The sequence below is a fragment of the Abramis brama genome (assembly GCF_963993115.1).
Source record: "Abramis brama genome assembly, chromosome: 20".
Classification (NCBI taxonomy): domain Eukaryota; kingdom Metazoa; phylum Chordata; class Actinopteri; order Cypriniformes; family Leuciscidae; genus Abramis; species Abramis brama.
Genome location: NC_139982.1, coordinates 19331705 through 19346347, shown reverse-complemented (window position 1 = coordinate 19346347; position 14643 = coordinate 19331705). Strand labels below are relative to the sequence as shown.

The 14643-nt window shown below is 38.7% G+C and overlaps 1 protein-coding gene across 5 annotated transcripts in view; it reads left to right on the top strand.

The window, feature by feature from the left end:
- Positions 1-14643, top strand: part of ptprz1a (protein tyrosine phosphatase receptor type Z1a) — a 58541-nt gene that overhangs the window by 35400 nt on the left and 8498 nt on the right. Inside the window, exons 9-20 of one of the 5 annotated variants that reach the window (XM_084094120.1) lie at positions 431-615; positions 773-899; positions 2613-2653; positions 2764-4063; positions 4394-5005; positions 6522-6663; positions 9965-10050; positions 11650-11735; positions 13177-13197; positions 13349-13445; positions 13530-13615; positions 13912-14046. In XM_084094120.1, coding sequence (XP_083950246.1) covers positions 431-615; positions 773-899; positions 2613-2653; positions 2764-4063; positions 4394-5005; positions 6522-6663; positions 9965-10050; positions 11650-11735; positions 13177-13197; positions 13349-13445; positions 13530-13615; positions 13912-14046 — 2918 coding nt within the window. Of the gene's footprint in view, positions 1-430; positions 616-772; positions 900-2612; positions 2654-2763; positions 5006-6521; positions 6664-9964; positions 10051-11649; positions 11736-13176; positions 13198-13348; positions 13446-13529; positions 13616-13911; positions 14047-14643 lie in introns of all 5 variants that reach the window. The other 4 variants (XM_084094118.1, XM_084094121.1, XM_084094122.1 and 1 more) reach the window with 4 other exon arrangements.

Below are 14643 nucleotides of genomic sequence, written 5' to 3'. Positions count from 1 at the left end.
ACACATTAAATTGTTCTGAAGTGACATGACATGTATAACGTTACAAAAGATTTAGAAATCAAATTAATTTCATTTTAAAATATATTAAACTATATTTCACAATATTACTGTTTTCACAGTGTTTTTGATCAAAAGCTCAGCTGTGCATGAGATGTTCTTTTGAACGGTAGTGTTCAAACGGGGTTCAGTATAGAAAATAATATATAGAAAAAGGAATTAATTTAAACTAAATACATAAAATGATCCTATGATGGGAACACCTAAAAGCTTGTACTGATATGAAGTGTCAGGCAGAACCCTTTTAGGTTCTATATAGAACCTTTTCTTCTAAGATAGTATGGATATTTATTTTAGATATTGCATTGTATTTACAGCCATCTTTTCACCTGGCACCAATGTTTAGTATAACATTGTGTGTTTGCTGTCATAGTTTGCAGTTCAGAGCCGGAGAACGTGCAGGTCAACCCTCATAATTACACCAGTATGCTTGTAATCTGGGAGAGGCCGCGTGCCGTCTACGACGCGAACATAGAGAGATACTCCGTCACCTACCGGCCGGCCCAGGGCGATGATGAATCTGCATTAGAGTACTTGACTGATGGAGACCAGGACGTGGTAATTCTTTAACTTTTTTCCATAAACGTCAAATGAATCTTTAAAATCAGGCCTATATCGTGAAGGTCACCTTTCCGTATTTCACCTCCTGTATGTTTCATTTTATATGCAACAGAATAATGCAAATCAATTATGATGATTTTTTTTTCACCACCAGGGGGCGATCATTCAGGACCTGGTGGCCAACACCAGTTACATGGTGCAGGTTGTTGCCGTGTGCACCAATGGTCTGTATGGCAGAGTGAGTGACCAGCTGACAGTGGACATTCCCCTGGATGATCCTGGTAAGACCAATCGCGCCCGCCGCCCTCGCATCCGTGGACAATAAGTTTAAAACACTCATATCCCACTGCAAATGTTAGACAAAAGCCAAATGCTTCATACTGTAGATTGATCCTTTGCAAACCAGTTACCTTGTCCAGAAAATTATGTGGTGCCATTTAAGACTTGAATGGACAGAATCCTTGAGTGGTTTACAGCTTTTAGCCAGAAACAAACTTTACACAAGTACACGTTTTTATGTAAACAGAGATCTGAATGCTTGACCTATGCATTGTAAGTGCATGCTCAGATTGAACATACAGTTTATGCTAATGTACAGTTTTCTCTGGGTATTAAAGACTTACTTGGGTCTGACACATTTCAGATCGCAGAAAAACACACTTGAGTTTGCTTAGCCAGTTTTTGTTCACGTACTTGCATAGGGTGGGTTTTGGAATGAAATCCAGTACTGTAATGAATAATGTTATATCAATGTTATACCCAAATTGATTTCACATTTAGCTGACAATTTCAGTGGAATATTTTAACTTATTATAAAATAAATTTTGATCTTTTAATGAATTTATATTTATTTCAATCTTTTAATTAACTTCAACTTAGACATATAGTAACTTCAACTTCAACTATATATGTAGTAGACTTTTTTGTCTTTGTCAGTGTTCTTTGGGTGTCTTTTCCTTGTTTCTCTGTCTGTCTATCTTCTACTTTGTCGTCACTATCTGCATTTTGAATTTCCTTCTATATTGATTTTTTATCGGTCTCTCACAGATATGCATGTTTTCAATGGATAATTTGTGCTTTTTGTGTTCTTTTATAATTCATTGGAATGTTGGGACGTATGTATTGAGCTTACTGATTTATAATAAACGTATCTGTCTCGCTGAAAGTCCCTGTCATTATATTTCAGTGTTCATGAATATATGTGTTGTCACAAGACATTTTTTCATGATTATATGAAAATGTTTAAAAGTGGATTGGGTTTACATCAGTGAAATGGGCCCAGTCTATCTGATAAAATCATACATGTTCTACCTTTTAATGTTTCCATGCTTCACAAACCGATCTTGTCCACATATCACAAAATCTCTGGGGTCTTTTCCACCATTTTGTGTCATTGAGCTTGATCCCATGACAGGTAAGAGCCTGCAATAGATTGTAAGCTCTCTCCATCTTTGTGTGTTGGGAGCCTTTTTAATGCATGAAGGTGTCAACTTTCCTGTCGTGTGATATAATGTGTGTGATCAAAAACCTCTGACCCAGAGATTGCTCCTTTTTGCACTCTTTGTATCAAAGAATGACCTAAACAAATGCCCTATTTGGTGACCTTTCCTTCCTTCTCAACCTCTGTACTCTCAACCTTAACAGAGAATACCAAATGCCAAAAATGTCCCTTTTGTGTGTGATTGAATACACATTGAAAACCAATTTGTGCTTTCAACTTTTGTTCCCCAAGCATGCAAGTTTCTTTGCCTATTAAGGATAAAATTATAAACAGACTGATTTTCCAATATATCTGAGGTGTGTGTTTATGTACGTCTAATGTGAAACTGTTATTTTGAAATTCTTTTATTAATGCAAATATTTAAAATGGTCACTATTGTATATATAAGTTATTGTAACTTGTTATAAAGAGTTATGATACATTATCTGTAGCTGTCCTGTGAATCTTTCACTCATACCATATTTTAACTCTTTTATGTTTGGTTTATTTTCAGATGCAGACAATGAAGCTGTATCATTTGAATATGACGAAGAGGTAACTATGTCAATGCTACTTTAGTGCATAGTTTGTTCAGTGTTTTTGGTTTCTACGACAGAACTAAATACATGGCTTCTCTTTCTGTCCATCTCTTTCTCCTATTTTAGGAAGAATATCACATCAACCCCGTTTTGATCAGACCCGATACAAATCAGCTTCCATATCCTTTCCAAACCACCACAACCAGCCCCAGAGTTACTTCAACAGAGCGCCCGGTCCATCCAGTCGTTAAGACAACACCAAGGACTCATGAAAGAAGACTCCCGGTGGAAGACTCGCAGAAGACTCACGATCATCATATTCCAGTGATATACACGGATAAACCTACAGTGAAATACACAGACCAACCTACCACCCCTGCAACCATAACCACCACAGTTGTTGTAGATGTACACACCACTAGACCAGATAGTTATAGTGTTGTAGCAGGTGTATCCTCAGAGTCTGAAGGCCGAAGCAGTACCTTTACAGGTTTTACAGGAAGTGTCACCCGTAAAACAAGTGTCACCCCTAAAACAAGTGTCACCTCTGAAACAAGTGTCACCTCTGAAACAAGTGTCACCTCTGAAACAAGTGTCACCCCTGAAACAAGTGTCACCTCTGAAACAAGTGTCACCTCTGAAACAAGTGGAACCCTTGAAACATTTGTAACATCAGCTCCGATAGACATTTCGGGGGTTGAGGAAGTGACTCGACCTGTAACTGACTCAGACAGTTATGGGGATAGTTCAGTGACTGTAGCCCTGTTGCCTGAAATCCCAATGGAATCAACTTCCTCTACCTTCCCCCCTGAGGTCCCTCTGTGGCCTACAACTGCTAGCTTGCCTTTTCCAACCACTGCCGCTTTCAGCACTGTTCTGTCGCAGACCACCCAGCCGGTGTCTAATGGTGAGAGCGCCTCGTATGCCCCCTCTGTATCTGACACTTTGTCCTACATGCATGCAAGTCCTGTGTCCCCCTACTCCTTAAGCAGTGTGTTGTCTGAGCCCTTCCCTGACTGGGACATCCCGTACACTGTTTCCGTGCTGGTGTCTGGTGGTGCACAGTCTATCACCCCTTCCCCTTCCTACCCTACCCTATTCCTCACCGGCTCTGTGTCTTATTTAGACATGGAGCCTGTCTCTAGTGGTGGTTGTAATGATGATGATGGTGATGATGATGTTTTGTCTGGGTCCTTCTCGGCTGACCCCCAGTGTAGAAGTACTCTTCCCCCTCAAACGTTACCAGAAGCGACTGCTTCGGTTGTCTCCATGCAGCCAAACTTTGAACATGACATTTTACACCCCTCTGAGCGCCCCAGTACTGTCTCCATGCTGAGTACTCTTGCATATCTCCAGCCTTCGGTTCCTGTATCTAGAGACTACTCTTTGATGATGACAACCCTTGACTCTGATGCTTCACTCTCAGGTAGCATTGGGGTCTCTTGCCTGCCGATGGAGTGCGTAGATTCTTCTCTAGTAGCTCCTACTTTTAGTCAAGACAGTGGTGCATCTAGTGAAATCTCTTTGCATGCCTCTCCAAACATCCTGCTGCCCTCTGCTACTTCGGGATTTTCCCCTTGTAGTGATCTCTCGGGAGACCTATCTAGTCCTGTAGATCTAGATTCATTTCTGTCCACCTCCAGCACTGGTACTCCTCTGTGCAGCAACGCAGAATTGGACCTTCGTGCCGAGGCTCTTTTGTCTTCTCTTCCCTTTTCCACCAAGCCTTCTAGTGACCTCAGCATTTCTGTTGCAGCCACCGTCAGCAGCGTTGCGCAAAGTGCAATCGGACAGTCACAGGGAGCACCTACTCCCATAAGATCTTCAACCATTGCGTCAACCTCTACTCCAGTATTCAGATCCATACCTACTCCTGTGATGACTCCAACCCTTGCGCCAACCTCTGCCCCAGAATCCATCTCTGTGGTTGTCCCTGTTGTGCCCCCAACCGTTGCACTTTCCTCTGCTCCAGAGTCCAGTTCCATTCCCACACACTCTGCCGATGGGCAGCTGGAGAACAGTGCCTCGGGCTGGGCCCTTGATTTAGATTGGGGCCAGAGCTCAGCATCTGGAGATGAGAGCGTCATCCCATATATCACCACTGCCTCTCCTACAGAGGTACCTCCTAATGAGACGGATGATGGGAATGAGGAGCACTCTTCCTCCTTCTACTTCGAGGGTGAGAACGGGACAGAGAGTGAAGCTACAGACTTCAGGGTCACCCTGCGGCCCAGTCCGTCCTGGACTCTACGAGGAAGTGGGGAAGAGGAGAGCGGATCAGGTGAAAACCTCACCGATAATGAGACGTCTTCAGACTTCAGTATTCCAGAGCGCACTGAGAGGGATTCAGAAGAGGAACCAGTGGAAGGTAAAGCTCTCGGTTACTGGCGTCCATTCCTGAAGGTGCTTCTTGATTTAGCCATGCTCAGTGAAGTTTGATCAGTGAATCATCAGTGAAGAGTTTTGAAGTTCCTGAAAACTCTTGGTTCGAGGACAACTAATCCATCCTAAATAATGAATGCCATAATCCCCCACAAATGTAACCTAAACAACTAAAACCTCATCCAGAAAGTATTAGTTCGCTGGGAAGGTAAGATTTGAAGAGCTCACTACAGCGTCCTTAATTAACGTATGCATCAAAGCTTTTGACAAGTTAGGCTTAATGCCATAAAATGTGCTACTAAAGAACCATCATCTTAATCAGAAAATCCCATCATCACAATATGTGTCTTATTCCTAGTCCCATGTGATTCCTGTGTTCTGTGTTGTCTTGCATGTTGTTCATGTGATTATTTGCTAAAAAAGTGTATTAGCATGCTCACTCCTGTCATCAGAAACATACCAACAGCATGTTTTCCATCTCAAGTCGAATCCATGTTACCTGGTTACATACACATTTAGCCTTTACTGTAGCCATTTGCTAATGGGATCAATTAGTAGATTCATCAAGCGTTATATGATAGAAAGTCTGAATAGCAAATTAAACCGCATGGAGGCTTAGCATCTGAGCTAAGATTTGGTTTAGCTCTGGGAAACAACAACAACAACCGCCTAAATTATTTTTGTTTGCCGATTCCTCCATCGTATAACATTTTACTGCTTGTCCAGCAGAGGGCAGCAAAACTCTTATATGTAGTCACTAGTAAGTGACAGCTGGCAGTGGCAGCATTGTGTTTTGGCTGGGATGCTGAGGTCATCTCAGACAGTCCTAGGCCAAGTCTTAATCTCTCAAACGTGTCTGTCTGCAATGAATTATGACCTGTGAACTCTTTAGCTTCTTAGTGTCAGACCAACTCAAAACACATTTCTGATGGAATAGATTAAGTGGTGCTATGCCAATCCTTATGGGTGACATACTGATTATAGGGTCTTTAAGAATCAAAGAGAAACTGAGTCAATATCCTTGACCTCAGTATCATGGTAAAGGACAAAAGGTGTTTTGTTTTGACAATTTATTTATTTTTACAAATTTTAACTACAAAATAGTACCTTTACCAGAGGTCTTTACCATTAGATATTCATTCATTGTTTAATCATTTGTATACAATTTTAAAATCAAAGCCTTTTTTATTTATTGACTTATTTTCCTCAGTTACTCCATGTCTTAAGGCGTACTGGTTTGCAAATGATGTCACTTCAGTGCTATAGTAAGATTAACCTGAATTTTTATTACAATTTACATGAAGTGGAATAGTTCCACTTGACTTCAAGGTGTGTAAAAAACACATTTTACAAGGTGAGTTTTTTATTCCAGTGTATATCATACATTTTTATTGTTAATTAGTCTTTTAATGAGTCTGATAGGATACTGAATGTCCTGTTTCTAAAAGAACATTGATTATTGATAATGCTCTGATCAGAGGAGGGTGTTTTTTAACTCATAGACGCCAGTAACAGCAGTCATGAGTCGCGGGTGGCCTTGTCGAGCAGCATTGAGCGGCAGAAGGCTGTGGTTCCTCTGGCTGTGGTCTCCACCCTCACTTTCCTGGGTCTCATTGTTTTGATTGGCATTTTTATCTACTGGAGGTAAGTCTTATAGGTAACAGCATCTTCACAAAACAATTTCAGCACAGTTGTACTCCATAATAGTGATATATTAAATAATATTAAACTATATTTAATATAGAATTGTATATTTATACATTTATTTATACATTGTATATTAAAAATCTATTTTATATATATATATATATATATATATATATATATATATATATATATATATATATATATATATATATATATATATATACACTCACCTAAAGGATTATTAGGAACACCATACTAATACTGTGTTTGACCCCCTTTCGCCTTCAGAACTGCCTTAATTCTACATGGCATTGATTCAACAAGGTGCTGAAAGCATTCTTTAGAAATGTTGGCCCATATTGATAGGATAGCATCTTGCAGTTGATGGAGATTTGTGGGATGCACATCCAGGGCACGAAGCTCCCGTTCCACCACATCCCAAAGATGCTCTATTGGGTTGAGATCTGGTGACTGTGGGGGCCATTTTAGTACAGTGAACTCATTGTCATGTTCAAGAAACCAATTTGAAATGATTCAAGCTTTGTGACATGGTGCATTATCCTGCTGGAAGTAGCCATCAGAGGATGGGTACATGGTGGTCATAAAGGGATGGACATGGTCAGAAACAATGCTCAGGTAGGCCGTGGCATTTAAACGATGCCCAATTGGCACTAAGGGGCCTAAAGTGTGCCAAGAAAACATCCCCCACACCATTACACCACCACCACCAGCCTGCACAGTGGTAACAAGGCATGATGGATCCATGTTCTCATTCTGTTTACGCCAAATTCTGACTCTACCATCTGAATGTCTCAACAGAAATCGAGACTCATCAGACCAGGCAACATTTTTCCAGTCTTCAACTGTCCAATTTTGGTGAGCTCGTGCAAATTGTAGCCTCTTTTTCCTATTTGTAGTGGAGATGAGTGGTACCCGGTGGGGTCTTCTGCTGTTGTAGCCCATCCGCCTCAAGGTTGTGCGTGTTGTGGCTTCACAAATGCTTTGCTGCATACCTCGGTTGTAACGAGTGGTTATTTCAGTCAAAGTTGCTCTTCTATCAGCTTGAATCAGTCGGCCCATTCTCCTCTGACCTCTAGCATCAACAAGGCATTTTTGCCCACAGGACTGCCGCATACTGGATGTTTTTCCCTTTTCACACCATTCTTTGTAAACCCTAGAAATGGTTGTGCATGAAAATCCCAGTAACTGAGCAGATTGTGAAATACTCAGACCGGCCCGTCTGGCACCAACAACCATGCCACGCTCAAAATTGCTTATATCACCTTTCTTCCCATTCTGACATTCAGTTTGGAGTTCAGGAGAATTGTCTTGACCAGGACCACACCCCTAAATGCATTGAAGCAACTGCCATGTGATTGGTTGATTAGATAATTGCATTAATGAGAAATTGAACAGGTGTTCCTAATAATCCTTTAGGTGAGTGTATATATGAAGAGTTCAGATGCAAAAGCCTCTAAGTGCCATCTGAAAATTTCTTCTAGAATGATAATTTTTTATCAAGCTTGTATATTTAAATTCAGTAATTTCACTTAAATGACAATGAATAGGTAAATCTGAACTCTTCATACATATATATATATATATATATATATATATATATATAATGTTCTCTATAATTTTATGACAGACTTGCACTGCACATGTTGTACTTAACAGTATTTTCCTTTTTTGAAGTGATTCCAATCATATTTCAAGCAATTCAAAACCATCATGGTGAACAGTGCGCATCTGAAGTGTCTCAGCTGAAGGAAATAATCCATTATTTATCGGCTTTAATATATTGGCCAAATTGTTTTATTGTCTCGATAACGATAAAAACATTAAAAAAAACATAAAAAATGTACATATATCGGCCAATTCCGATATGGTGGCCGATATATTGTTTATCCCTAATATATATATATATATATATATATGTGTATGTATGTATGTATGTATGTATGTATATATATATATATTGCTGACAATTAAAATGATTAAAGAATAGTTTCATAATATTTTTGACATAATAATAAAATATATTATATATTATATTATTATTACGAATAAAAGCAGCTATTTCAAGCAAGCTTTTTTGTAAACTCTGTTTTGGCATTGGTCATGCAAAGCTGACTTGGACCGGCAATGAAAACAAAAATACACTTCCTCTGAGACAGCTGCTCATGATTTCCATCATATTGTTACTAATCCATAATCATAACAATCGTCGATAAGGAGGAGAAGGGGGAGCAGTGTGGCCCCATGAGAAGCGTGTTGTCTGTCTGTGAATGGGGGTCTAATCTTGGGCACAGACCCAATCTCACACCCACCGGGTGAGGGACCACCTCAAAGGGAAGCAAGATAAACAAGCCATGATGTGGCGGTGGTGTGTGTGTGTGAAACCGGCCAGAATTCCCACCAAAGCGATAAAAATGGTCCTTCCACACCAGGATGGAATTCTGCAATCCTGTTTTCCTTCAAATATTCCCAACCGTGAAATAAGCAACTTTGGCAATCCCATCAAGAACATGTCTCGGATGTGTAAACAGTTTAGCAGCACGAGATTGTACATTTCTCATTCCGACGTGCCTCTTGACCCTTCAACATATTGCTCATGTTTGACTTTTTGTTGTTACACCGTGAAGATTGCGAGGAGATTAAATCGGTAATCTTGGAGCTGGTGATTAAATCTCCGATATGCTGATCTGTTGTTTGTGGGCCTACAGGGAACACATGCTGCCAGGCTGGAGAAAGAACCTCCACGTGATTATGTTCAACACGACCAAGTCATGTTCATGTCTTGTTAGTGCAGCCGTGGGTGGTTCAATCTCAGCAGAACACGGGCATGTACGACTGCTTGTCCATCTGTAGCTACATGGTGCTCATTTGGAGAGCAGACAGATGCGCACTTAATGGGACGTCTTGAAACGTTAGCGCTAAATCTGTGTCGGCCATCGTTGTGCTCACTAATCCCTTCCGAGAAGTTACGTTTTAGACAAAACAGCTTCCGGTTAAGGAAGTCCTCTGAGTGATCCTGTTAAAAACGTGTTGTGGATTAGATTAAATATGGTTTTTGTGTTTATTTTTTAAGCTTGGAGTTCAGTCTCAACCACATATGTGGATAAAACACAACAACACGCAAATAATCCAAGCTTGTGTGTGAGAACCATGTATTTTTTCATGTGTTTTTATTAACTTTGTGTTAAGGAATAGTACATCCATTTTACATGCTATTCAGTCAACAGTACTTCTCTTACATAAAGTGTTGGTGTAGAAAAAGTGTTTAATGCCGTTGCAGGAAATGTTTTCAGACTGCTCATTTCTACATTGAAGACAGCACATCACCCAGAGTGATTTCCTCTTCACCAATGCTGAGCCCTACAGGTAACACACACACACTTTTTCAGAATCATAACAGGGACTTTCTGTTGATACTATATCTTATCTGTTCATTTATATAAAAAAAAAAAAAATTGCATGTCATGTATACTCAATGACTTAAAGGCACAATATGTAACTTTTTTGCTTTAAAAATAGCAAAAATCACTATATCTATGTTATATATTTTTTTTAGTTGTGTACTTAAATTATCCCGACTGTTTCCAACAACTTTCAAACCAGGAGAAATTTGTAATTTAATTCGAAGACACGTCCCGTTTCTTTATTTCCGTTTTGTCGCCGTCAATGGCGTCATATCCGCGTTGTCCCTGGTTTCCGCTCGTACTGCCATAGCAACCAGAGCCCTCTGATAGTAACCAAAGCGACTGACGCGGACAACTTTGTAGTTCGCAATGTCTATTTGCACGCTGTTGTTGTTTCGTTTAAACATTATGGACCATGGCATGGAGACTTTGGATAAAAAAGGAGAACTAAAACGAGAATCAATGTCAGCGCGGTGTTTTCGAGATGCCGAGAGCTCCCATAGACAGTATATAAACGAGAGCTGCACGTCCGAGACTTTGACCGCTCCTACATGTACTTTATTAAACAGGTGAGCACATTTACATAAAACTAATCAATGTTATATAGTTCAACAATGATAAAATGTATGAATATGTTGATAATGTTATATAGTAATGTTGATCTAGCTTACTGATAGTCTCATACAGACAGACTAACGTTAACACATACATTTCAACACATTTAAATGCAGTTTAGTGTGCTAGTGTAATGTTAGACCAAGTGAAACAGCGCTGCGTTACCTCACAAGTTTAATTTGTCTAATAAACTGACTTGTGAGTTGTAATTCTGCACTTGCGTGTAGTTCGGTAGAATGAAATGTCCATATTCCTTTTATATCCGCGGGACTCGCGTCGCGTGTGGAGCTGATAGCTGTCTCTTAGCAATCACGAACTGCTTCATATCACAGTCATGATAAAAGCATCGATGTATTCAGTCATCCATAAACATTATTAGATCAGTCGGCTTGACGTTGACGACAAGATCCATAATTCTTAGCAAATGTTGCGTCATCAAACTACGCCTTTGTTATTGTAAAGAGGTTAGCGACCCCTAGTGGCAAAAAATTCCATACTGTACGTTTAACTACACCTCTTCAATGATAAGCACAATACACAGTTCTGAAATAATTGTAATATTTGTTGGGGGGAATAAAGTTTGAATTGTCATGGTGGTGCATAATATCATTTGATATAATAAAGAAAAATAAATAAAAGAAAACCTAACAAATATATAACAAATATTTTAAAAAAAATGCACATATTTGAACATTTTGTCATGTCACCAACATGCAGGGAAAAAAATTATAATCATGATATCATAGATATCTTTTTTTTTGGCCACATGACATTTTTGGTTCCCACAATGTAGGCAAAAACTGACCAACATATAAATTAATCTGGCCATAAACAGGTTTTTTCACATTATTGTTAGCCAGTAATGTCATTTCTCTGATCAGTGTACGCCATAAATGCTTTTCAATGCTATTTTTTTGTCATTAGTGATTGTATTTTGCACTTCCAGGTGAACATGAACCCCAGTCAGTAAAGCAATTTGTAAAGCATGTGACTGACCTTCACAACACCAACTCATTTTCCCGAGAGTTTGAGGTTTGTATCCCATCATCCCCCTCTGTTTTGACACTCCTCAAGGGACAGCTGTCTCGTACGAGCCTTGATCAATGTGTCATTAAGGCATGTCTTATAAATGAATTGTTTGGTTCGCTCAGGCACGATTATGCTGTTTCTATCCATTCATGCATGAACCAGGTTGTTGATAATGCATCTGAGTTATAATTAGGTCAGCTCTATATTCCAGTCAGGTGCACAAAAAGACCCGGTTTCATCTTAATTAACATCAATCAGTGTCAGATAGTACATTCTCACCATAACATTCATTTATTCACACTTGATTAGATCACTCAAAAATCAAGCAAGCTTTAATTGGACACAAACAAGGCAGTAAACTTGTTAGTTCTTGTCATAAGTGATACCTATGAAAAAGTGATGGATGTGTTTCATAAGTTTCGTGCACAAGTTCATAACGCTTTTTGTGTTATGCTGAGGCTGAATTAAAGTTTATTCTCCACACACCCACTAGTGATACGTGTTTTGTGGCAAGCTAAAACTTACACAATGCAAACTGTAGTGTTTAAATGCAAGTTCTGTTCAATCCATGACAGAACGGCTTTGGATTCTGTCCATTTTGATTGATCATAATTGATATTTGTGGCTACGTTCATTCATACAGCAGTGAAAAAGATTCCCGAAAATTTTGTGGTATTCCTTTATTATTTTGACTCACTGTAACTCTAACAGAAATGCAGAACAAAAAGTGAATCATTCGCTGGATCAAACCAAAACCTCAATTGACAGTTAATTTCATAAGAAAAGTATTTTAAAAAAAGACTTCATTTGGGTATATTTCCACGTTTTTGAATTTTTAAATATTGAAGAAAAAGATTTGAAAGATTTTTTAAGAAATTAAGACTCTTTCTGGCTCAGAGAAAAAAGCTACTTGTAACTTCTTGTAATTGCAACTTTATATCTCGAAATTGTAACATTATATCTCACAATTGTAGCTTTATTTCACAATTGCAATTATTTCTCATAATTTCGATGTTATGTCTAACAATTATTTATAAGAAGTCTGGCTCAGAGAAAAAAGCTACTTGTAACTTCTTGTAATTGCAACTTTATATCTCATAATTGCAATTATTTCTCATAATTGCATCTTTATGTCTCACAATTAGACTTTACTTCTCATAGTTGTGACTTTATATCTCACAATTGCAGCTTTATTTCTCAATTGCAACTTTATTTCTTGTAATTATGAATTTGTATCTCAAAATTGCAACTTTTTTCTTAAAGTTGTATCGCTCTATTGACCAATCAGCATCCAGTACTGAAACTTGTAGGCAATTAGCATAATTAAAATGAACAGAATCCAACCCAGACTGTCAGTGCTTTTGCTTTAATCTGTTTTGTTTATCAATGGTGCCTGGTTTGTTATTATATTTCATTGCTTTTCACATTCTCACCCCCCCATTAGATATTGAAAGAGTATTTTGAGGTAAGCTACATCTCCCTTTAATTTGTTTGCTTTTGATAGCTTTAGCATGTATTTGTGATGCTCACTTGTCTGCATCTTTTGTGAAAAGTCTTTGACCGTGTCTTTGGTGTTTGGTTATTGGAATAGAGGATTGTTTGTGTGTTTTTTTTAGGAAGTTCAGACATGCACCGTGGACCTTGGAACAACTACGGACTGTTCCAGCCATCCGGACAATAAGAACAAGAACCGATACGTCAACATTTTAGCCTGTGAGAACCACTGTCACAATATATGAGCATTAGATGTATGTAGATCTGATCTAAAATGGTCATTTCTTGGATTTCATCCCTTAGATGACCACACCAGAGTGCGACTCGCACCCCTGAACGACAAAGACGGAAGAAGCGGAGGAGACTATATAAACGCCAACTACGTGGATGTAAGTTGAAGCATTACAATGCAGGCATATCATGATAATTGTATTATTATTTAATCAGCGAGGCATGCCTACCTCAAAGTGCAACTGTTTAACTAGCAGATATGATTAAAACACTTAAAAAGCAATGCTGATTTGCTATTGATTTAATCTTGGAAAGTCAGGCATGGTGTCAGCTCGAGTGTGAGAAAATATTTGGAGCCACTATGGAAAGATTGTGTCACCTGAGATGTTCTTTCAAAGTTTAAGCTAAGAATACTTGCTAAGAATGCTAGCTTTATTTGTCTCCTCTCTTCAAGGGTTTTAACAAACCGAAAGCCTACATTGCAGCACAAGGGCCTCTGAAGTCCAGCACACCGGATTTCTGGCGGATGGTGTGGGAGCAGAATGTGGGAGTGATTGTGATGATCACAAACCTAGTGGAGAAAGGAAGGGTGAGCTGTTTTATAAGTCTACCTAAAATGCAATATCTGATATGTAAGGAGTCAGTTCACCCAAAAATGAGAATTCTGTCATCAACATTGTTGTATGGTTTCAGAAGATTTGGAGTGTCACATGGACCTGTTTTTTTGGTATATTGCGGAGCTTGACAACTCCAGTTCCCATTCACTTTCAATGCATAGAAAATACAGTAGTGGCCAAAAGTGATGCCTAGGAAATGTACATCTTTAGCCTTTAATCAAATATTATTAGAAATCTGTTAAAAATTTTGTAAGCATATTGCATAGTTGTGGTTAGAGTCAGTTGTTTTATTTTTGATAATGCAATGAAAGATGTCAAATTGTGCAGACATAATTTTATGTAAAAAACAAGAGAGAACCAACTAAATATTAATGTTGTAGTCAATGTATGCTTTTTCCTGTGAGCGTTTTCTTTTTCTGCATAGTAAAATAAAACCTGTAGCTGTAGCTTGCCTTTTTTTGCCAAATATTTGTCAGATAAATACATTAACCAACTTCACTTTTTTTATTTTAAAAATATGGTAACACTTTAGTTTAGGATCCAATTCTCACTATAAACTAGTTGATTAG